At 38.5% G+C, this 23,027-nt stretch overlaps 1 protein-coding gene across 8 annotated transcripts in view; it reads right to left on the minus strand.

Moving 5' to 3' along the window:
* ptpn3 (protein tyrosine phosphatase non-receptor type 3) overlaps positions 1–23,027 on the minus strand; it is a 104,043-nt gene that overhangs the window by 40,876 nt on the left and 40,140 nt on the right. For 5 of the 8 annotated variants that reach the window (XM_016994484.2, XM_062984655.1, XM_062984654.1 and 2 more), the window contains 6 exons: positions 21,481–21,533; positions 19,697–19,817; positions 14,077–14,164; positions 11,571–11,659; positions 10,398–10,461; positions 3,837–4,009 (listed from right to left, as the gene is read on the minus strand). In XM_016994484.2, the coding sequence (XP_016849973.2) occupies positions 3,837–4,009; positions 10,398–10,461; positions 11,571–11,659; positions 14,077–14,164; positions 19,697–19,817; positions 21,481–21,533 (588 nt within the window). The other 3 variants (XM_062956969.1, XM_062956970.1, XM_062956968.1) reach the window with 3 other exon arrangements.

The following is a 23,027-nucleotide window of genomic DNA, read 5'->3' on the forward strand; positions in this document are numbered from 1 at the left end:
ATGGCAGTAAATAAAAGCAGCTTGTGAACTGCACATTATTTCTCCACTTCTCTCACCTTTTGTAGTTTAGCAACTGATCTCATTTTTTCCTGAAGAATCAGACATGGAGGAATGCCGTGATGAACACACACACCTCTTCTGACTTCAAGAGTTATATAAAGGACATTGAAAACCTAACTTAAACTGGGTTCCCTATGATGTAGGAGCATATAGGCAGTAAGCAGCTATCTCTCCTCCTCTGGATTCTGCTTGATGGTATCAAGAATAGAAAAAGGAACTTCAGAAATAAGAACGTTCTCCTAAGTCCCAAAAACCTTTCCTCTCCAAGCCTTTTGCAGCAAATGACAATTGAAAAGGGCATCTTATCAAGGTCTAATTGTTTTATTGATTATGGGGTGGGGGAAGGGTTCACTACTTCAAATTGTATACTTGGGAGAAAAATACAGCAAACCTGTTTTTCCTCAGAAGAGAAAGGATTGTGGGTTTCTGCTTCTCTGGGAAGGAGGTAAGCTTTACTAATCTGACCCTGCCTTTTTTTAAGAAAAGAGAAAATGGCCTCTGACTGTGCCCCATGCATCTACCAACTAGGACTGAGGATCTTCCTTCATTTATAAGTTGACACAAAATGCAATTCTGTCTTGACTGTTCCAGTGCTTCATACATGGAGGACATGATATTCTCCTAAAGTCTGAGACAGAGAAATGAATCATGGCAGCACTCCAGTATAGTTGGACTTTATTCCTAGCAAACTTAGCTGACTAGTGAACTGGTGCTCCAGAGGACGGTGGTAGAACTATACGGAGATTGCACAGCAGCAGGATTTATCTGCTAAATCTAAAGAGCAACCTTCAGAGAATCAGGGCTGCTCCAAACAGGACATTACAGGATGCTTCAGGAGGTGGTGATGAGTTTTTCTCCACTGGAAGTCTCCACTGGAAGTTTTCAATCAGATACTATTTGCCAGGGACACTCAACTTGCATAATTTCTGTACTTAGTAGGATATAGGATAAGATTTTTTAAAATTTGTTTTTATTGTTATTTTGTCATTTTATCCCATTCCCATCTTCCCCTCCTTGTACATACAATTTCTACAACAAACTACAGAAGTTACATTTGAAATATCAAACTCAATCTTAATTTTTCCACTCCATATCTAAGAACGTTTTCTAAATAGTTCTTAAATGGTTCCCACATCCCCTTAATTATTGCAATCTTTTCAATTTTATATATATTATTCCATTTGCAATTTGTGATTTCCACATTTAACATATCAACTATATACTTATACCAAGGATAAGATGACCTTCAAGGTCCTTTCCAACTCTGTAACTTTATGTCCTTATATGTTTCTAGTTCTCATCTCATTATTCTTGTTCTAATCTAAGTATCAGCATTTCACAAAGGCTGAATCTCTCTCGGATGCCATACTTGGTGCGGAGAAAACGTATTTCAAAGTTACTTATATGTCAAGCAAAATTGAAATTGCGGCTAAAGCTTCTCAAAAACTCACTCACCGTGCATCAGGTTATTCAAATAAATAGTTTCCAACTTTCAGGAATGATCTGATCTGCTAACTGAAAAAAAATGAAAGGTGCACACTGCACCAGCATACCATTCAACTACCAAAGGAGAACAGCAGTTATAAGTACTGCAAGCTAGGCAATGGAAGAATGTGCAGATATTGCAGGATGGCAGAATACAGAAGTGCAAGGTAGAACTCTGTCATCTGAACTATCTCAACATCTGAGTATTTGTACATCAAACTGATGTTTTTAAGGCTTGTCCCCATGTGAGTTGCCCCGAGTCCCTTCGGAGAGATGGAGACAGGTTATAAGAAATAATAATAATAATAATTATTATTATTATTATTATTATTATTATTATTATTATTATTATTATTATTATTCCATTACAGCCAGTCACCCTAGTTACAGACACCTGACTTGCATACAACCTATAGTTAAGAACAGGGCTAAGACAAAAGGAGATGACATGAAAGCTACCCCAAGGAAGGGAAATTCAATCCTGGCAGAATTATCTTGGGGAAAAAGGTGTCTCCACTGAAGCTTTATCCTGTTTCCATGACAAGCAAAATTTTTCAAAATCCAAAAGTCACAGGGATAGAAAGTGAGGTAGAATGTTTTGAACAGGGGCACAGACTGCAAAACAAACATCACAGGGGTGTTAGCCTTTCCCTATGCTATCCAAAACTAAAAACATTTGGGCTAGAGTTACACTTAAAAATGTACCTGTTCCAACTTACATGCAAATTCAGCTTAAGAACAAACCTACATTACCTATCTTGTTCATAACCAAGAGGCTCCTGTATTTTATTTTTCCTGAGAAATCTGTTCTGTTTTAGAACTGATCCTTTCAATAAGGGAATACAGCTACAGCTATTCCTTAACCTTTCTTCATAATTTTAAAACACACTATTAAGCCAACTTTGGTCTGACAGTTGAACAGTTAATTTCAGCTTTTATTCTGGTACAACTGCTTTATGTGAGCAGACTCAGTGAAGAAAAAAACAACATAATCACAAATAGAATTAAACGCTTAGCAATCATCATGCCCTACATTTGATAAAGACAACCCTGAAATGCACCATCCCTAAAATGTAGAGGCTTTGCCTAACAACATATCCAGACTGAAGCCAAACAACAAGGACTCCCCCTTCTTCAACTGTTAACCTATTTTATAAGTGGAATCTCACCTTATTACTCAAACAGATGCCAAATCTGCAATAATTGTTCTGGCCTGAATCCCAGAATACCCAAAACTAATTATAGCTAATTATGTCTTACCTTGAATAAAGGGCACAAGTTTGGCAACCTCACTTTTTTTAAAGAAAGCAATCTTACATTTAAGTATACTAGACTAAATAAATTGACAGGACTCACCAAAATCAACTTAAATGATCTGAAAAATACAGTCTTCGGGTGGATTAAATGATAAACTAGCACATAAGCCACTGATATGCCTAAGCACCTCATTTTCTCAGAGCAAAATGATGCTTAAACATGTTATATTTCCATCCCATTCAATCCGTTCAAGTACAGAATAGCTACAAATGGAGCAACCAGGTAACCAGTAAATTAAATCTGAGAGGGAAAACAATCTGGTTTCATTAATCAGCTATTATTTAAAATGTTCTGTGCCAAAGTAATATATATTAAGACTGAAATCCATATCTGTAGGCCACTTGATCCAGTGATCAGTTTTGCTATGTTCAACAGATGAACATATAAAGAGTGTTTCAAAATGGTGAACCAGTATATTTCAAATCAGTATATTTCATGATAGTAACATGTTACAATTACACTGAAAAGTTACAAATGATTTAATGAGTTATCAAGTTAATCAAGTTTTGCTAACCATTTTGAGCCAGAAACAAATCTAAAAAATAACTCCACAAATGGAGAATATCTAATTAGGCCTTATATTGTGGAATTGCCATACTGCAAATGACTGAGGTTAGAGGCTGTGTGCAGAGAGAAGCATCTATTGGTAATCATTTGAAACTCTATGTGCACACCCTTAGTTGCAGAGATATGGCAATTTCAAATCAGGTCCACACTGTATTTTAAAGATGAGTTCTTTTGGTATTCAAAAGACCTCACCAACTCCCAACCCCAATAAATATGTCTTTCTTTTCCTGTGGTACAATTTTGTGGCTTTAATTTTGTGGTTTAACCAGAAATCTATAGTAAGACAGGTTTACCAAATGAGTATCTTGTAGTAAGGCTTAAATGATTCAGAAAGGTAGTTATATATTAGACATATAGCATGTATTTGACATTAGTCGGAATTAGAGGGTTTCGAAGAAGGTACTCACTTAGTTGGTGTTCTAGAACCCATGGTCCAAAAATGAGATTGTAATTTCTTTTCATGAGGTAGCATCTTTTTTGCTTGGAAAAATGTGTGAAGCTCTACACAAGATTTCCACAAGTTTTTGCATGCTCTGTAGTTCAACATATTGAAGGCAACAATGTGTTCCCTGGATTCACTCTGCAATAAGAAAGATAGGTACTAAAAATAAGCACAAAATATTTGAATCAACTGCTTAATTAAATGCCTGCTTTGCCTTACAAAATAGCAAAAAACAACATATTGCTTCATCTACTGTTTCAAGTAGCATAAAGCTGCAACACCTTATGTTTCTAGATCTGTAAGTTAAAGTCATCTAAAATCTTTTTGGATACATTCCCAATTAATTATTGTGAGCTGCCTTGAGTCCATCCTGGCGAAAGGCGGCATAGAAATCTCCGTAATAAAATAAATAATTCCTTAGGAAAATATAAAACATTTGGTAATGATTATCAACACCCCAGAAAGTTACAAAGTATGAACAATATACAACACATCCTCATATTAGCAACTTAAAAACAATGATTTCTTGAGCTCTGCCACCTTCAAATCTCTGCTAATTTCTTGTTATGTCTCTGCACTCTACTTGATTCTAAACAGTCCAATGGCCATCAAGATCAGCCAGGAAGCACAAAGAATTACAGCAGCAATGGTAGACAAGAAATCCCTAGTGCATGCATACAGTATTATTTGTGTGTCTTTGGGAGCAAGCCATAGTATTTACTAGAGGTGGGTGCAGTATTTGTTCCATTTGTTTCATTCGGGTATTTGTTTCGTACCGTCCATTTGGAAGGCACAAAACGAAAGACCCATTTTCAGATGAAACAAAAGGCCACATGAAAGAGAAAGTTGCATGGTCACTGTGACTTTCTTTCATTTTCGGACCGTGTGACTTTCTACGGGAGTTCTTTCACATGTGTCAGAGGAGGTGATTTTTGGCCAATCAGAGGTCAAGGAAAAGGTGACATGGCCAGGGTATTTAAGGGAGCGTCTGCCCCTAAAGTGCCCATTGTGAGTGTGGCCTTTCCTGCTGATGTTGGGCTGGTTTGCTCTCTCCCCACTTGCTTGCTTTCAGTCTTGCCTTTTGCCTTGCCTTGCTATTTCCTTGCCTTGCTGGTAGGGAAAGATTTGTTTTATTTTTTGCCTAGTGGCTTGGAATATTTTTTAATTTTTTTCTTTGAAGAGAAGGGGCTGGGATTTTTGAAGGGGTGGGGTGTGTTTGGCTGGGGAGCGTGTGTGGGGCTTTGGGGTTGAGGGGAAAGGGGGGATTTCTCTCTTGTAGCTAGCTAGCTAGCTTTGCTGTACTTTAATATTTTAAATTCTTTAAATCTTTTCTTCTTAATTTTTTGTTTAAACCCCCCTTTTCCTTCCCTCTATTGTGTCTTTTAAAGAACAAATATTTTTCAAAGGAAAGAAATTGTTGGGCTTTCCTTCTCAGTTTAGAAAACAAACCTGTCTCTCTCTATAACTGGCCCTTGGAAAATCTACTCTTTTATCTCTCTGCAGTGCCTCTGGCTTAGGTCCTCCCTCTCCTTTGGGCTGTTATAGAGAACAAATAGAATAGAATAAATATTGTTATACAATAAATATATTTTTGAAAGCAAAGGCATTTTTGAGCTCCTGTTGTATAATACCTTTTTTAAAAACCACTCCAAACCTTCAGTCTCTCTCTATAATTGATCCTTGGGAATACTACAATTTGTTTCGCCCTCTAGTACCTTTGCATCTCCTTGTTTCCAATCCAAATCCTTTGTGTATCCCCTTACCTTTTCTTCTACCACAGAACATGCAGCAACATTTGTCTGGGTTAGGGTTTGTGGGCCAAAGGGGTCCCTCCTGTGTCACCCCTAAAAGGGAGTCTGGCCACGCTTGGTCAGACTTCCCAAGTTACATTGCGGGCAACACACGGAGCTTGGCCCTTGGGAAAACTACATTTCCTTTCTCCCTCTAGTACCTTTGTGTTTTCTTGATTCCAATCCAAACCCTTTGTGCTTTGATTTTCTTCCATTAAAATATAACAGCAGCCTTCCTCTGTGTGGGTAGATGATAGAGGTCCCGTGCCGCCCTCAATGGGAGTCTGGCCACGCTTGGTCAGACTTCCCACTTTAAATTGCAGGTGACACATGGAGCTTGGCCTTTGTGCGGGCACTGTCAGCATTTTAAATTTGGATTTTGTCTTAACAGCTAAAAATAATAGCATCCCAAAGGCTGGATACTGTTGGGTATTCTTTTAATTTTGAAAATATTATGTATAATCTTTAAACTCTGATTTGGGAAACATGAGTCTCCTGGCAGTAGTGGTGCTGCAGCTGGCTCTGGGTCAATAACTGGGTCCAACATCCTTAAAGGGCAGCCGGAAGGAGAGGGAAAGAAGGTGCAACATCTTCAACATCCTTTTATGCTCCAGAAACGCAAGCAGAAACACCCATGGGGAGTTGCTTGCTACCACCACCATGCTGACTTATCAGGAAGTAGTAATACAATTCCTTCTATTGGTGGAACGGGTGGTTGCCCTGGCAGGCTCTGGCTGCCTGCGGGGTGGAGTGGCCTGGGCCCCACCCTGACCCTCATCTGCCGTATGTCCCACGGATCTTTTATCATTGTCCAAAAATTTGTTTCACTTTTTGTTTGTGTCCCACTTTCCTGTTTGTGTCCAATTTCCATACTTGGAAAGATTTGGGACCAGAGAGAGTCTCAGACTAATTCTTTCAGGCTATCCTTCCATAGCTTCTCAGTGTATACCCACTAACTTATTTCCTAACAAGGTGTTCATCCCTCAGACTTCAGGTTCCGACATGGATGGGCTGACAGTAGCTGGCTTTGTGCCATGGCCGTTTGTGTGAATTATATGTTTGCCTGCAAAAGGAAATTCATCTGGCTTACATAAACAAAGCCATGAGAAGTGCAAAATACCTTGTGAGCTTCCAAACAGCAGAAACTGTCTGGGGGAGGCTGTAAATCGATGCAGCCCTCCCGATGTACCCACTGAAGAGGAGAGAAGGTGAAAAGGCACTCACATAATCCAACACAGCTTCTTCTCCAGCCTACTTGTTGACCGATCAGACAAGACTCCCCTTCCCTCAAGTACCATAAGACCCTTGATAGATCCCTGGGGAATTATGAGGAGAAAGAAAGGGGATGGAACTCCTTGATAGGAAATAGGTTAGTGGGTACACACTGAGAAGAAAGAAGAGAAGGAAAGGGGCTTGAAAAAAAATCCAAGAAACAAGAAACATGAATATACTGAAGATTATTGAGGACTAAAGTAATAAAGACGTGAAGTAATAAGAAAGAAGAAATAGAGTAATAAAATAATAAACTTCAAGGGGACCTGTGAAAGAAGCTACAAGTGAAGATGTAAAAAGGCAATTAAAGACAGAAAGAGGGAATGATCTATATTAAGGTAAAGGTTTTCCCCTGACATTAAGTCCAGTTGTATCAGACTCTGTGGGTTGGTGCTCATATCCATTTCTAAGTCGAAGAGCTGGCGTTGTCTGTAGACACTTTCAAAGTCATGTGGCCAGCATGACTGCATGGAGCGGTTACCTTCCTGTCGGAGCAGTACCTATTGATCTACTCACATTTGCATGTTTTTGAACTGCTAGGTTGTCAGAAGCTGGAGCTAACAGCAGGAGCTCACACCACTCCCCGGATTTGAACCACTGACCTTTTGGTCAGGAAGTTCAGCAGCTCAGCAGTTTAACCTGCTGTGCCATCAGTTTAAAATATGGCTAAAACAAGGGTCCTTTAAGACTACTGGTCGGAATAGAAGAAAGGACTTTAAATACCATTTGATTCCAATAATATTTAAGAACTGGGAGAGAGAAATGGTGACATTGTGCAACAAAAGTCTTATTTAAAGAACAATTGATTTTCTCTTTCCCTTTTGAATATTACTAAAGTGAACTACTTTGATTGCTTAACTTGTTTGGTTTATTTTAATCTGGTGTTACAAATTCTGTCCAGCTGGGTGTCTTGGACAAAACAAAAAGAAAACAAAAATCAACATCCTCTTGGATTTTGGAACTGGTTTGGACTTGCCTTTTCTTTTCAATCTGTTCCTGTTCTTTAATAATTGATGACAGCACCATCTAATGGATGAATAGTGTCAATACCATTCTATTTTATAGAAGAATAATTGGAATGTATAAATCTACAAGTGAGCCATCTGAAAAGTAACCAAAATACACCATCCACTGGTCACCTGTGCTTCTATAAGAACTCAGTTTTGAACTTTATCATCTCAGAAATCAACCATGAATCTAAGATCAAATGTTTGGAAATTCTAGAACAAATGGAATTTGAAAAATGAGAATGAAGAAGAAGCAGGAACAAAATGGACCCCATGTTGTGATCCAGAAACAAGTAAAGAGGGTGAAACAACGAGGATGTCAAATGCTGGGGGTGAATGCAGAACTGACAGGGAATCCAAGGATGTTACTAAACTTAAGATGACAATTGGAATGGCTTCTGACATATGTTTTCAGATAGTGTGATTTTAAGTAATTGTTTCAAGTGATAGGTTTTAATAATGTGATTTTAAAGCATATGTTGTTTTATGTTGATATGTGTTCAAGGCATCAAATTGTGTCTTTGTTGTAAGCCGCCCTGAGTCCCCTTCAGGACGAGAAGGGCAGGATATCAAATAAATAAACAAATAAGTAACCTCCAATACCAATTGGTGAAAACAGAACCTTTTAAAAGCAGATGCAAAAGAAGAGAAAATTCCACAAGATTATGGGTGAATTGAATTAATGATTCTGGGATTGACTGGAAGGAGAAAAATGAATGAATATAATACTGATAAAATAATAATAAAACTTTATTTATATTCTGCCCTATCTCCCCGAGGGGACTCAGGCCGGTTTCCAACCACAAATGGCAAACATTCAATGTTGTAATTAACAAAACAAAAACAAATAGACACACCAATTGAAACCCAGAAATAAGAATCAGACATTATTTCTATCTCCCCAGTGGGGATTCAGGGTGGCTTACAACATATAGAGAGGCAAACATTCAACGGCGTATAAAAATACAAAATAAGATAAACCAAAAGATAAAACCCAATTTACATTCAACAGCTGAACTCACTGCATTGGAGTGTGTTGGAGACTTTTAAACTGAGGCTGGATGGCCATCTGTCGGGGGTACTTTGATTGTGCTTTCCTTGCATGGCAGGGGGTTGGACTAGATGGTCTATGTGGTCTCTTCCAACTCTATGTTGTATTGCAAATTATTCTATTTTCGGTTTCTAATTATTTATATAGTAATTGGATTTTTATATAGGTTTGTGTGTATGTGTACAGGTGTATGTATATGTTATAATCCTCCTGTTAATTTATAGCAATTCCATGTGTTTCATAGGAATTTCTTAGGCAAGGAATACTCATAGGTAGTTTTACCAGTTCTTTCCTCTATTATATACTGTGCATACTCGTGTATAAGTATAAACATTTTAGTAAAAAAAAAAAAGAACCCAAAAAAACTTGGGTCAACTTATTCTCAGGTTAATGTAAGTATTGTACCTTAACTCATATAAAAAAGAAACCATCCCTTCTCTGAGTAGAATGATGAAATGTGAGAGCTTAACCCATCCTGGGAGAACCTAGAATAAGCACTGGATTCCTGCACCCTTTCAGCCATGGTGCTTTTTCTGGCTTTTTTGAACGCCTGAGTGGGAAAATGGTAGCACCTGCAGCAGCTCTTTGGCACCTCCCTCAAATGAGCTGAAATAAACTAGTCTTCCTGGGACAGACTAAACATTTCCCCACTCTGGTCAGAGAAAGAAGCTGTTCCCTTTTTGATAAGAATTAACACTGCACATTAACTTTTATCACAAAAAAGAGACCCCTTCTCTGGCTAGTATGGCAAAAAGCCTTTCTGAATACTTTGCCAAGGGCAATGGCCTCCTCTCCATAGTGTTTTCCCCGTTGTGAAAAGTTCCTCAACAAATCCACAGGTCATATCAAAAACCATATTTTTGCTCCCAAATCTGCCCTTGACTTATACATGAGGTCAACATATATGGAAATATAGAGCATTTACAATTTGTTGGTCTCCCATCTATATATTAAATTACACAGCTGACTTGACTTGGCTTCTAAGATCAGAAAGGATCTAGTGCCTTTATGATATAATGGAACTATAGTCATTAATACTCATAAGGTTATACTACTTTAGTATTATAGCTCTTAAAAGAAGTGAGGAAAGAAAAATTCTGTTTGGTAACTGAAAATGTAATAACTGAGACACAAGTCAGTGGAAGACTTCTATGATGAAAGTCATACCCCCTTTTAAAACATCACCAATGGGACTGAAATAAAATGTCAGAATTCTTATTTGTGACAAAGTTCTTATTTATTTCCCCCACCATAGTTACATAATGGAAGGAAGAAAAACAATGACATAGACATGAGGATTTTGCTTCAGTCCACAAGGTCCCAAGAACTGGGGGGGGGGGGGGGGGGGGGAATCATAAAACTTGAGACAAGATTAATCCATATATTCCTTGTAAAACTTTACTCACGTGTTTTTGCCGCTGCTGAATAAAGAATTTCTTTCGTTTAAAAGAAATTTTTATTATATTCACCCTGGAAAGAAAGACAAATTAAGTAATGTTGTAAAATTCACACAAATAAAACAAGAATAATAATAATAATAATAATAATAATAATAATAATAATAATAATAATAATAGTAATATAATAATAATAATAATAATAATAATAATAATAATAATAATAATAATAATAACTACTACTACTACTACTACTACTACTATACTTTATTCTTTTATCCCACTCCATCTCCCCAAAGGGACTCAGGGCAGCTTACATGGGGACCAAGCCCAGTAATGCAACAATAAAATACAACAACATAAGATACATTCAAAAACATATAAAATCATAAAAGCATAAACTCAGCAACAACCAATAACCAATAGCCAGGTGAAATGGGCATGTTCAAAAATTGGAGGGAAGGCAATTAATTATACATATGCAATATATTGCAAGATCACTAATAAGATGTATTAGTATTGCTAGGCTATATGGACACAGAGATCAAAATCCTATATGATCACTGGTAAACTTCTAACAGCTTCTTCTGCCAGACTTTCCTTCTGTCCTACATGCAGATCTACCAGAGGGCACCACTGTTCACTCTTGTGACCAATCAGAGGCCGGTAGAATCAAGGGATCCTGGGCACCCTCTGAATGCAATTTTGCAGTTCAGAAAAAAGGAAAAAAATCTGCTCTCCCAGATTTCCAGAGCTGAGGAAATTTTCCCTTGTGCTCCTATAAGTTGTTTTTAGTGTCTATTGAAAATGTGATTTTATTCACCCCATTTCATTATTTTTGCTTAAAAGTCTCCTGTCAAGAATGCTTGGAAGAACCTATGGAGATGGGAGTGATTATGACTGTTTATCAAGGAGACAGGAATAGATGTGAGGAATATTTGCTTAAATTTATCCATATCCCAACACACTAATTACCAGCCTGCTTCAATCCAATACCTTCTAATTGTTTTCGCCTTCAGTTTCAATCAGTCCCATGCAGCATTGCCAGTTAACAGGAATTTGGGAGTTGGAATTCAAAACCTAGTTTATAACTTCTGTTTTTATAGTAGGTGAAATGTATCATTTCAGAATTTAGGCTTTTTTGGTTGTATTCACACATAAGATAAAGTATGATCATTTTACCATGGATAGAAGCTCGTACAGATGAGTTTTCTATATATAGCAATGCCCCCTGAAGCAATTCCAATCATAAGATCAAGATTATGCAAATCCTAAAAAATAAATAAACACACACACATGAGAAAAATGTCAGTAAACTAGGAATCCTAATCTAATCCTGAAGTACTAGGAATCCTAATCTACTAATTGTAATTTCCATTTTTTATTTGTGAAGAAGAAAGGAGTTCACTATCTTTGCATTTGGTACAATGCAACCCAATTACGTATTTATTCAACGAGGTGAACAGTGCAGTTGCTCATTTCATACTAAGCAGTACACATAGTTCTTGCATGTAACATGGCTGTGAATACATGTTACAGTTCAGTTTCAATTCCATAGTGATATATGATATTGTTAAGTATGAGAAAAATCTACTGAAGCAAGTGGTGCCCATAAGGATATATTTCCAAAGTCCAAACAGATGTACCCATATTTACTCAAATATATAATACATCATCAAATGCAGTGCTCACCTCAGTTTTGAAGGTATGCATTACAAAAAAATGGATATTCACTCAAATGTAATGTGCCCGACAGCGCAGGCACAATACATTAAGGCAGAGTGAATGAGGCCATTTGGGAAGCCACACTACTTCATCAGGCTGAGGCTGGCAAAGTTGCCAGCCACGCAATGTTCTCAACAGGCCTCATTCACAAGACCTTCAAAACCAAGGGGAAGGTTTTCAAGGCTTTGAGAATGAGCCTAGTTGGGAACCCCATGGAACTAAGCCTTGAGAGGAGGCAGGAACGAGACCCCGATAGCCACACGGGAGACAGGATCTGAGGCTACGCAACAGAAATGGCTGGGCTGCTAGCCAGATGTTCCTCTTCTTTCTCTGGGCATCAGGAGCCCTGAAGCCACTGCCACCAGAAACAGCCTTTTTGTTCCTTGCCTCCGTGTCCAGCCTCCGGGGCTCTGGGTCCCCTCGGGCTTTTCATGCATGTGGGTTTATGAGCACAATACTAGTATGCCATCAAAACGAATACACAACTCAACTTTGGCAATGTAATTAGGCAAAAAAGTGAGCATTAGACTCAAGTAAATATGGCATTTCAATCAGCTACAAACAGGAGTTATGTATCTGTGTTTAGTGCGCTTGAGGAAGGAAAGAAGTTTCTCAAAACAAAAAAGTTACTATTTCTTGTATTGTCAAAGGCTTTCATGACCGGAATCACTGGGTTACTGTGAGTCTTTCAGGCTGTATGGCCTTGTTCCAGAAGCTTCCAGAAGCTTTCTCTCCTGATGTTTCGTCCACATCTGTGGCAAGCATCCTCAGAGGTTGTGAGGTATGTTGGAAACAACTTCTGAGGATGCCTGCCATAGATGTGCGCGAAACATCAGGAGAGAAAGCTTCTGGAATATGGCCATACAGCCCGAAAGACTCACAGCAACCTTATTGTTTCTTCTTTCCTTAATCATGAAATATCCCTATGCTGCAGGATTGAAAGTTTTGGGTTTTGACCTCATGACATACAAACTTCTGTCTTAAGCTCCCACCTAGAACTTAAAAACCACCAAGCCCTCCCCTTCGCCAATTTCATCACCATTTTAGTATAACTGCTGCCAAAAATTGGTGGTGTCAGTGAACCAGTGCCAGTTCCTGAGCCATTGGCTATTGGACCCTGGCAAATTTCCAGGAAAGAAACAATTGTATTCAATGAGCACAGTTTTAGTGCTATTCCCTGGCACACTAGAAAGAAAAAGGCTGCCCATTCCTCACTTCAGAAAAAAAACTGGATTGAGAGCATGTGATATAAAAAGAAAACACAATTTCTCCCTGTTGGTGTTTATGGAAAAAAGAAAATGAGCTGTATCTGGGAATACTGATGGAATGAGGCCACTCTGCCTAGTCTAAACCTGTCCAGTTCTTATTAATGCCTCTGCCTTCCATAGCATGCTGATTTCAGATATATATAAACAAGCCATTGGCTCTCATTGATACATATACTTATAAATATAAGCCATTGCTTAAATGGGTGTTATCCTAGCTAATTAATAATTAAATACACAACTAGCTCTATAAGTCCAAAGAGGAGCAGTGTATCACTGACCAATTCTCTTTTATAACTGAATAAATGTTTCTAAGAAACTGTTCATAATATGATGAAGACAGGGAGGACCTGCTATTCACCAGAAACACAAACACACAGCAAAAGTGTTGAATGGTATAGCCACATCACTACCAAAAGGTCCACATCAATTTTTTAATCGAGCAAGTACACCAATTTATCCAATTTTGGGGCAACCAGTACTTTACAGAACATTTTAGACAAAAACAATAGCTTAACACTACATTCCTGTATTGAGGCACCTCACTTTCATTTTGATAGGAATATTTTGTGGTGTATCAAGTAAGTAAACTTCAAAGAAGGGTAAAAGAATAACAAAATTGGATTTGTACTATTCATCAACAGATGTATTTCAAGAATATAACTATTCTTCATATAAAAACAATGCTATAAACATACTCTACCACTGTGCAACTCCACTCCATAGAATTCAAGTGTTCTTGCTATGTTAATGTAGCAGGACTCTGCCTCTGATTGTTTAAGGCCACTGTAGAGAAACAAAAAGTTACCGGGCAATAAAACTTGCTATTATCTACATACAGTCAATATGTACATTCAGAGACAAATTTAATACATTTTCGCTATATTTATAGCATGAAGTGCTCATGGTGGATTTTAAAATAATTTATAAATTGTAACTATAGTTATGGACACATTATCTTTGCACTGTCTGGTCTCATAAACTCTTATGAGTTTAATGACTGATTCCCAGTGTACCCAAATAAGACAAAAGTAGGGGCCTCTGAGGTATAAGAAGTATGATAAGATTACACTGCAATCCACCAAGCCCTCCCCTTTTCCCATTTCATCGCAATTTCAGCATAACCGCTGCCAAAAATTGGTGGTGCCAGTGAGTGAAAAGCTAGAGTGAAGAAAAATACACAAAGAAATTGCTTTATCTGCTGTATTATCAAAGAAGTCCTGCCTCATTCCTTCCACATTACAATATGAGCTATACTTCTATTGTTGCATATGGCAAAGCTATCCACCAGAGGGGAAACTACAATAAGACACTGATGTTGAAAGCTACCCTTGGGATGTATGGACACAAATCAATCTTCCAAAGTAAAAAAACATAGCAAGGAAAGACTAACATTTTAGACTGAAAACCACTTCATTCTGCTATGGGGAAATATCTAAAGAATAGCTACAGGATAGCTCAATTGTCATCCAAGTTCACTGTCCCAATTTAGATTATTACTAAGGAACCTCCTCAGATAAGAGCCAGACATGAAGATGGCAGCCTCTTAGATGATGACACTTGATAGTATCAAACTCAACTGGCAGCTGGTGCTCATTGCAAATGGTGGCAAAGAGGGCAGGGTCACCAAAGATATAGCCAAGGGGTCAGCAACCCACATCAAAGAAAGGTGTATTGATTTTTAGTCATATAGACATTATTAAGAAGAATCAGTAATCCATACAGTCACACAAAAGCACTATTTTGGAACCCCATAGTCCAACCCTAACCCCATAGTCCTATTCCATGAGGGCTCATTGCACAGAGGATCAACTAACTTTAAGACCACATGTGCAAAACACTAGGAGAAGGATCCTAAAGAGCCACAATAAATTATGACACTAACATCGGTGACACTGTTCCTTTGCAATAGCGACACTGAAAGTAAAGATGAGGGTATGGGTGGAATAAAGAAAATATCTCTTCACTCACATTTGAAAAGTCTTTGGAGTCAACCAACAATTTCTAGGCACATGAAAAGTACAACTATTTGCACCAACACCACAACTACATCGCCAAACAAAACAATAACTAACATGAAAAGGAAATGAGATATAAAAATCCAGCTTCCATTGTCTACTCACAAGTTTAAATGACTGGATTACTCAGGAGTAAACATTTGCAGCAGGTTCTGAGAGCACAGAAAATCAGTTAGAATAACAGCATCACCACTCACAACAGTTTAAAAACCTGATCCCCTCACAAAACAGATTGACAATTAGCCACTCTTCTGTTTCGCAAGAAAAAAGAGACCTCATAGGCTGTGACTGAGCTCTGTCTAGAATTAGAGAAAAAGAAACTAAGAAAATGAAATTCACTGCTGGAATCAGCCAGTTTTGCATATACATGTTGAATAAAAGAATTGGAAGATGACTGGCTAATGTGCAACCATGATCAACTTAAATGTAAATTTCATGGTACTGGTAGACGTTTTAGATCTAAACCTGGTTAGGATAAAAGAACATAGGAGGACAGACCTCAAAGATAGTCTCCCGCACTGCCTCTCAGTTAACAGTAACTATGGGGAGAGTTCAGAGGCATATGCACCCATCACACAGAGGATGTTCGCCTTAATCCATGGCACTTACCAATGTAATACAAAGTAAAAGGAGAAGCAAGCTGAAGAATGGGTGAAGGAAACAACACAAGAGGAAACAAAATGTGTTCAGACTGCAACAACAAGTAAATGCTTGCCCAAATTTGGAAGAAGAATGAAGGGGCTAGGCACTAACTACCCTATATGACCTTACAAGCTGCCTCTGTTGAACCTTAGCTTCACCACTGAAAACTTGAAATGATAACTAATGGGATGCTTGGAATTAGAAAGAAAGAACCCCTATGAAATTCAATTATTGATAGTACTACACATATAGCTGAGTGTAAGATATTCACCAAATATGATTCTTCAAGCTGTTATCTAATGTGTTTACACCCAATCAAGGATGTCACTGGTCATACTCCTGAATCAATCTTTCTCATCAAACGGAAAGAGCTTTTTACTTCTTAGGTTAAAGCTGCTGAATGGAAGCAGACAAGTGGTTTCTAGATAACAGAAGCAACTGTGGATTTGGGACGACAGACAGTCATAAAATGTAATGTGTTCATTTTCTGTTAAGATGAGCATACTGTTTCATGGTGGAACATTTTAGGGAGCTCTTACTGTAACTGTAAAAAATTAAAGACAGCTTTAACTCCCACCCAAATCTCAATTGGTAAAAGGACTTTCAGAGCCAGTATTTCACTACCCTTACCCAATGACAAAATGATTATGAAGAACACCTTATAGGTGAACATATGAATGGGGCCGGGCTGTGGCGCAGCTGTTGAGCAGCTGCCTTAAATCACTCTGACCATGAGGTCATGAGTTCAAGGCCAGCCCGTGGCGGGGTGAGCACCCGTCAATTAAAAATAAAAAATAGCCCCTGCTTGTTGCTGACCTAGCAACCCGAAAGATAGTTGTATCTATCAAGTAGGAGATAAGGTACCACTTATAAGTGGGGAGGCAAGATTAACTAATTTACGACCAGGAATGAGGAAGTGCCGTCAGTGTGGATGATGAAGCAGCTGCTCCCCCCTGTGGCCAACATCCCCTCAGAAGAAGGTTAACTTGCCTCTGCGTGTGTCTCTCAGTCTCTGTTTGATGTGTTTATGGGCATTGAATGTTTGCCCTATGTGTGTTATAATGTGATCCGCCCTGAGTCCCCTTCGGGGTGAGAAGGGCGGAATAGAAATACTGTAAATAAATAAATAAATAAATATGACCCCTACAATCCTCTTTACCTTTGGATCAGAATGCATTTCTGAGCAGATTTAAACTACATTTTCAACAATAATGGAAATATACAAATAGAATTTTCAATTAAAATCCTTTTATGATTTATAAATATTTTTAAATATTAAGTGGGTTGGGTCAAAATAAACAAATGTTGAAATGGTTTTTTTTGTTACATCTTTTAGTACGCATTCCTGTAATACAGTATTTCAGAAGGGACTGAATACTTAACTTAAATGTGGCATCATATCTAAAAATTAAAGCATTTGTTTCAAAGGTTATTGTGTAGAGAAAATCTGAAATGTGAGACTGTAAACACTGTTGTTTTGCAACTCAGTTTGGGGCAGTCACACATGGAGACATTTGAAATCCCAAGTTTACTGACTGTGCTAGAGTCCATTGAGGCTGGTCCAACTCCATCTTCCCAAAACTACTGATTTGAAAAACGTCACCTTTCCTAGTTTAGATTTTAAAGTAACACAAAAGTAAATGTTACATGAGGTCAGTGGAGTTCTGCATTAACCACAATAAAGTTTACATTAGTGCCTTCTGCCTTGTATGTAGGCTACACTTCAAACAAAAAAGATTTCTTAGGACACAGTGTTCTGAACTTGTTGTGACTGCGCCTTCGGGGACTGTGAATGATGGTGGTGGGATCAGGAGAGGAAGGAAAAACCCTCGCGAGGAGGGCTCGCTGGAGGATTTGCACAGAAAGAGAATTAGGGATCGCAATAGGGAGTCTTCTGAGGAAGATTCAGATGGGGAGTCTGTGGAAGAAATGGATGCTGGGGAACAGGTGGTGGCTGAAGAAGTGGGCACTGACTGGGCACGGGCACCGGAGATGCCTGGGGAGGAATCGGGGCCCATGGATACTGCTGACACTGGGGAAGCTTGGGTATCTTCAGAAGCAGACCCCACTTGGGCTGCTTGGAGCAGGATGGATCTCCAGGTGTGTGTGGTGTTGGGCGTGGGCAGGTTGATTGGAGTTCTGATTCAGATTAAGGATTTGGATCACCTGCTCTTTGGGCGTTGGTGTTTGGACACTCTGGGAGAATTGAGATAAAATGGGAATGTTTAGGCACTTCACTTTGTGTGTGGCAAGGTGTTGCTGGGTGCCACTGGGACTCCTGTACGTGTTATTGAAGACTGGACTGGGACTTTGCTTCTGATGTAAATTAATCTGGGTTGTTTTGCAATGGAGGGCTGGAACTGTGTGGGTTTTCCTGGACTGCACTGTTATTACTATTTTGCATTAGCTGCTGTTGCCTCCGTTACCTTGGCTCTTTGTGCCATTCCGTTTCGTGGACCTTGAACTGATGACTACTGGACCTTGGACTGGAACTCTACTCTGCTTCTGCCTTCGCTCCTTAAGCTTCTCCGCGTTGCTCCCTGATTTGTGACTACCTATGGCTCTCGACTCCTGGCTAGCCTCCCGACCCTGTTGCTGCCTCCTTTCCTGACCCTGGACCGACCTGACGACGTCTCTTCACTTCGTTCTTTGAACTCCTGGCATTGACTGCACTATTATTGCTACTTCTCCTGTTTCGACTCCGGACCGGTTTGATGACATTTCCTTGCTCTGTCCCTTTAAATCTCAAAGCCTGGTGTTGCCTCCGTAGGGGCTTGGAGCCTCTCTCTCTCCTTTTTGCACCAGCTTCCAAAGTTTGTTTACAAGCTATTCAGTGGATAGCTCCTTTGCCCCGTTTAGGTTTTCCGTTTGGAGTTTTAAGTTTACATTGCTAGTTTGGGACTTTGGGGAGTTTTTTGGGAGTTTTAAAGTCTTTGCTTTGTTTTGGCTGCTGATTTCAAGTCAACTCAGAACGTTTTGAGTCAAACTGAAGAACCTTTTGGTTTAAGATGGATTATTTGCTTGAATAATCCGGTTTATTTGTTAAAGCATAGCTTTTGATATATTTTTGTTTGAACTGCTTTAAAACACTGAAAGTTAAGTGTTTTAAGCCATCTTTTATGTTTGTGACTTGTTTTTGGGCTATTTCTTGAATAAACTGTTTTGCTTTCTAATTGGTGTCTGACTTTTGACAGAACTCCTGTTTACTTTAACTGCTAGCAGTCCACAGAAGAACCTCACGCCTTAGTAAAACCTCTAATTCATTGATATGAGCCTGTCCAATAGTTGCCCTATCAGGGTTTGTTGTCCTTCTCTCCCTATAGATTTCAGGTGATCTCTTTCTCCTACGTGCAATTACAAATCTAAATTTTAAACTATAAATTTATCATGTATCATGGGGAGTGAGTAAAGAGGTGGATAACAGACATTAAATTGAGTATATTTCCTCTTCATGCATTATCAATAAATCTTTTAATAATTGTTAATAGCAAAAGGGGGCATTCATTATATGTGGAGTTTTAAGAGTGAAGTTTCATGGGTGTAGTAACAGAGAGAATATCATGGGTAGTGACAGAGATGAAATTACAATGGTTTCTTCTTCATGTATAATCAACATTTTTTTCAATAAAATGTAATAATAGGGGAAAACTGGAATTACCTGTGCTGTTCATGCAAAGATTCCACTTTGGTTAAAAAATCTTTATTTTGTTCTGGTATAAAGCAATAGTCTGAAAGATATCCTGGAAGATGGGTGGAAGCACTGTAGTCTCCAAGCTGAGCTATTGAGGGAAGAAAGGAAGGAGATGAAAAAGAGAACAGGCAGAAACATTATTTGTTTTAATGTCAATACAGATTTTTTTTAGCATAATCCACTTTAATCCTATGGCATATATTATTCTATAACATCTACAAAGGTTCCTAGTAGGCCTTCATTCCCCCACTCTAAAATGGTTAAAATGTAAGAGACTATAGGTAGCAAAGGCAAATGAAGGTGAGTGGTTGATCACAAATTAAAAGTAAAGTCTTCCACTCCATTACTACTGTTTGCTTACAGAACTGGGAATAATCTATTAGCCAAAGATATTGGGAGTTTTCTTTCATTACTTATATTTGACTGCTTTTAGGATTAAGAGTACATTAACCCCTTTTCTTGGCTCAAAAGAAAAGTGGTGAGGATAGAGTTGTAGACACTCTCAAATCAGCAAAAGCTATGTTTGGCATCTGAGACTCTTTCCAAACTTAGTGAATTTGAATGTGATAAGTTTTCTACTGACATTCACCATGATTAGGTACTTTATGCATTTAGCTAATTTAGTAAAATTTAACCTTTAACATTACATAAACACTGGCATTTAAAACAAATGCAAAACAAACTCTATCACTGAGATTAGCAGATTAGTTTAATCTGCTGCTGGCTCTGTATTCCAACACAAAAGCTATTTGTTTATCCTAAGCCTCTATGAATTGAGTGATAGATCTATAAAGTCTCCATGTAAGGGTCTAACGAATGTAATAAAATGCTCCCCTTCTCATCTAGGTTCTGTATCCAAAGCCAGCTGAGTGCTCCTTTCATTTTTCTAGATTTAGGGGATGCCAGTGCATGAGGCAAAGTGAATACATGATTTGTGGAACAAAGAAAGGAAAATATCTTTTATATTCTTGTTTCAAAAAGTGGGACATTTAAAATTATCTTTATGTGTAAAACCTTAGAAATTCCCCATCAGAATTGATGCCAATTATTTATGTGAGCTGAACTAGTTATTCTACATTTGTTGGCCTGAAACAGAGATGCCTTCAGATACACCTGAACAGGAGCTAGACAAAGTAGTAGTTTCTCTCCCTAAAGAAATAATATTTGTATTGTTCTTGAAACCCTAATTTTAAATACAACAGGTTTGTGGCACCTTGAAAACTGAGTTTTCTTGGGGCATACATTTTTATGGAGAACAGCCTACTTAATTTGATTTGGAAAATTATACACAAAAACAATTGTGGAACCAAGTGGCCATAATACCAAAAGATACTTTTGCCTGACACTCTCCCACAGGAACTGAGATTCACAGACTGAAGGAACCAACCAGTCACTACAAGTGGCTTGAGCAAGATATTTACATGTGCGTTTGCATCATTCCCGCAACTAATGTGGGAATGATGCAAACGCACATATAAATTTCAATGGTGCTGGGCTACTTGGGCCATAAAAGCTGGTCCTGCTTGCTCCCAATCATGTTTCACTTAGCAGGCACGGGAACTAGTTGACATAGAAGCTCCAAGACCCAATAAAGCAATGGTTCTCAACCTGGAGTCCCCAGATGTAGTTTACCAGCTGTAATATTCATGCAATGAAGTAGAAAGGCAAATGAACTAGTGAAAAGCACAAACATTTATTTAATGTTTCAAGGAAATTGAAGTGAACAGCTTGCTGACAATATCACTACTTACACTGAACTGCATATGACGCAAGTACCACAGCTGAATTCACAGGGCATAACAACCTGAAAGAGAAAAGTGAAAGGTTATTAACATTCTGAATGATCTGTAGTTATATGCCAAAGTGCACCATGAAAATTATATGCTTAACCACCATGAAGTGTAATTATACATCCTCCAAGCACCAAAATGTCTATCACTAAGCTATAGTTTCAGATCAACACTATTTATACTGCCTTGCATCTGCCTGCCACTTCCATATAAAAAAGAGCACATTGTGCTTTCTCTCTCACCTCCTTTTAGGATTAACAGAACCTATCAGGCTGTTCACAGGTAAAACACTGGATTTATCATCTTTACTTCAATTAAAACACCTGCATTTTGCAGCAACTCCCTTGAGAGGAGATTGATCAATACACACCGGTTGGTGAGAAATTGAGAGAAAGAAAAATAGATACATAGTTATAGACGTGGCTTATGTTTAATCATTTCTTTAATGCTAAGTGAAACCGTGCTCCATGCAGTCATGCCGGTCACATGACCTCGGAGGCATCTACGAACAATGCCGGCTCTTTGGCTAGAAATGGAGATGAGCACTAACCCTCAGAGTCGGACAAGACTAGACTTAATTTCAGGGGGAAACCTTTACCTTAAATAAAACTTCTATCTCTGACATGAAAAAAACATAAATATAATATCAGTGAACTTACCTTGAACTGTTTTTTTTTTTTTTTTGTAAAATCTAGACATTTCAGTTAAACTAAATTAAAAATAAAGATTCCGGAAAGGAGATTCTACCTGAACATTAGGAAGAACTTCCTGACAGTAAGAGGTGTTTCACAGTGGAACCGTCCTCAGAGGCTCCTTCCTTGGAGGCTTTTAAACAAAGGCTGGATGACCATATGTCAAACATGCTTTGATTTTGTGTTCCTGCATGGTAGGGGGTTGGATGGGATGGCCCTTGTGATCCCTTCCAACTCTATGATACTATGATGCAGATCTACATGAGTTAGAATTGTACTGTCACCTCATACCGATCCAGGGGCCTGCAATTTCATCTTTGGTTGCTGCAGTGCCTGCCTGCCTGCCACTTTCAATGGTTCATTTAATGTACCTGCCCTATTAAAATATTACTTTAAAATACTATGGTAGCATTTAAAAATATAACAATAAGAATATTAGTGCAGCATACACATCCCATTCAAAAACCATTCTGCACAAACTCTCAATCTTTCTAAATACAATAATCTTCACTGCTGGTGGAAGGAGAATAGAAAGGAGGTAAAGCCTGCCTCCCCACCAGAGAAGCATGTGATAGTGGTAGGACCAAGAGAAAACTCCTACAGAGAAATCTGGTCTTTCATATTTGTCTGGACCCAAGGCATACCCAGCATTGTATTCTTCTAGAAAAAGAACGAGCAGGCAGTGAAGCTCTTTCAATAGTGGGTCTGTTTCCACAATATTCCCTCTAACTAACCCAAGTCATCACTCTGGTCACAGGCTTTTGGATGTGCTGAAGTTTCTGAACAGCTTACAAAAGAAGTGTAGAGTATTTTACA

The sequence above is a fragment of the Anolis carolinensis genome, chromosome 6 (genome assembly GCF_035594765.1).
Source record: "Anolis carolinensis isolate JA03-04 chromosome 6, rAnoCar3.1.pri, whole genome shotgun sequence".
Classification (NCBI taxonomy): Eukaryota; Metazoa; Chordata; class Lepidosauria; order Squamata; family Dactyloidae; genus Anolis; species Anolis carolinensis.